Source organism: Myzus persicae, unplaced genomic scaffold, assembly GCF_001856785.1.
Source record: "Myzus persicae strain clone G006 unplaced genomic scaffold, MPER_G0061.0, whole genome shotgun sequence".
Classification (NCBI taxonomy): domain Eukaryota; kingdom Metazoa; phylum Arthropoda; class Insecta; order Hemiptera; family Aphididae; genus Myzus; species Myzus persicae.
In genome coordinates this window covers 3,209-5,004 of record NW_019101677.1, presented here as the reverse complement: position 1 = coordinate 5,004, position 1,796 = coordinate 3,209, and the positions used below count along the sequence as shown (strand labels likewise).

At 33.7% G+C, this 1,796-nt stretch overlaps 1 protein-coding gene across 1 annotated transcript; it reads left to right on the top strand.

Moving 5' to 3' along the window:
• Positions 1 to 359: 359 nt before the first annotated feature.
• Positions 360 to 1,571, top strand: LOC111030117 (the record flags this gene model as incomplete). The annotated part of the gene is made up of 1 exon (XM_022309476.1): positions 360 to 1,571. A coding segment is annotated over exon 1 (1,212 nt), but the record flags the coding sequence as incomplete, so codon positions are not given.
• Positions 1,572 to 1,796: the final 225 nt, after the last annotated feature.

Below are 1,796 nucleotides of genomic sequence, written 5' to 3'. Positions count from 1 at the left end.
ATGACATTGTCACGGACCGTGGACAATTATATCGGACGGTGATTATGACCATTGACCATGTTAATCACTCTTCAGATTATACCATTTATACCTAGGTCTATGACATAATAATTAACCAATAATATTATATTATTATTTTCTATTGTCTATTAATCGATTATCGGCTATCGAGCAAATAGTAAATACTAATTAATAACCTAAAATAATAATATTACTTAATTATATTAGTTTTAAACAATTTACTTATTACTAGTCAACACGTTATTCCGTAGTTCCATGTTCCGCTTAAATTCTATGCTACTTAGGAATATTGTTATTTTTTGAAAACTTGGAAAAACAGTGAATATTTTTATATAAGTATGGGTAAACCTCAGTACCTTCAAAAATTTCGAGAGGAGTGGTTAACCGAAAAATTATTTAAGGACTGGTTACTAAAAATTGAAAATGATAATTCAAAGACCAGATGTAGATTTTGCAAAAGTGAAATTAACGCAAAACGTTATGATCTGATACAGCATTCAAATTCTAAAAAACACAAAGAAGCCTCTAAGGCTTTTTCGACATCCAGATCCATAACCTCATTAGGAAAAGTCTCATGTATAAAAACTTCAATGGCAGAAGGTGGATTAGCTTTGTTTATTGCGGCGCATTGCTCAATATTGAGTTGTGACCATCTTGGAGAGTTGTGTGTAAAACAGTTTCCTGACTCAGAAGCTGGAAAAGGTATTAAAATGCATAGAACCAAATGTACGACAGTGATATGCAATATTCTATCCCCTCATTTTGAAAACAATTTGAAAAAAAGTATTGCTGACCAACCGTACAGCATTCTCATCGATGAATCGACTGACATAAGTGTATTGAAGTTTCTTGGAATAACGATCATGTATTTTGACAGAAAAATTGGAAAAATAATGTCGACATATTTATCTTTGGTCGAAATGGAAGCGTGCGATGCAGATGCAATTACAGAGGCTGTCTGTAAAACTATTGAAGAAAAAGGCCTCAACATCAAGAAAATGGTAGGTCTTGGTAGTGACAATGCATCGGTAATGGTAGGTACTAACAACGGAGTTTATAAAAAATTAAAAGAGAAAGTTCCATCGCTTATCCATATACCTTGCGTTTGTCACTCATTGCAATTGGCGGTTTCAGCTGCAGCCAGTACAGCATTGCCTAGAAACATTGAGTATTTAATTAAAGAAACGTACAATTGGTTTAGCCATTCCACGCTGAGGCAGGCACAGTATAAAAATTTATATAATGCTATAAACAATGGACATAATCCATTGAAGATTGTAAAGGCGTGTGATACAAGGTGGTTGTCGATCGAAACAGCGGTTTCACGGATACTTCATCAGTGGATTGAGTTGAAAACACTTTTTCAAATAGCTAGGCAAAAAGAAAAGTGCTATAATGCTGAAATTTTATTTAACATGTATAGTGATAATAACAACCTTGCATATCTCACTTATTTACATCCTGTATTAGTTGAGATTCAAATTGTTAATAAGTCTTTCGAGTCTAACAATGTAGATTCTAGTAAACTTTTGGACGATTTAACAAATTTGGTATGTTCAATCGCCAAACGATTTGTGAACCCATACTGCAGAGAAAATCCCTTGACCTGTAACATGGATAGCTATACAAGCCCAAACATCCAATGGCCTCTCGAATTTACCAGTATACTTGAAAAAAGCAACTCATCAGAAGACGAAAAAAAACAATTGAAGGAAAGATTAGTCCAGTTCCTACAAATATTACTGAAGCAGTTACAACAGCGGTTGCCAAAAAAT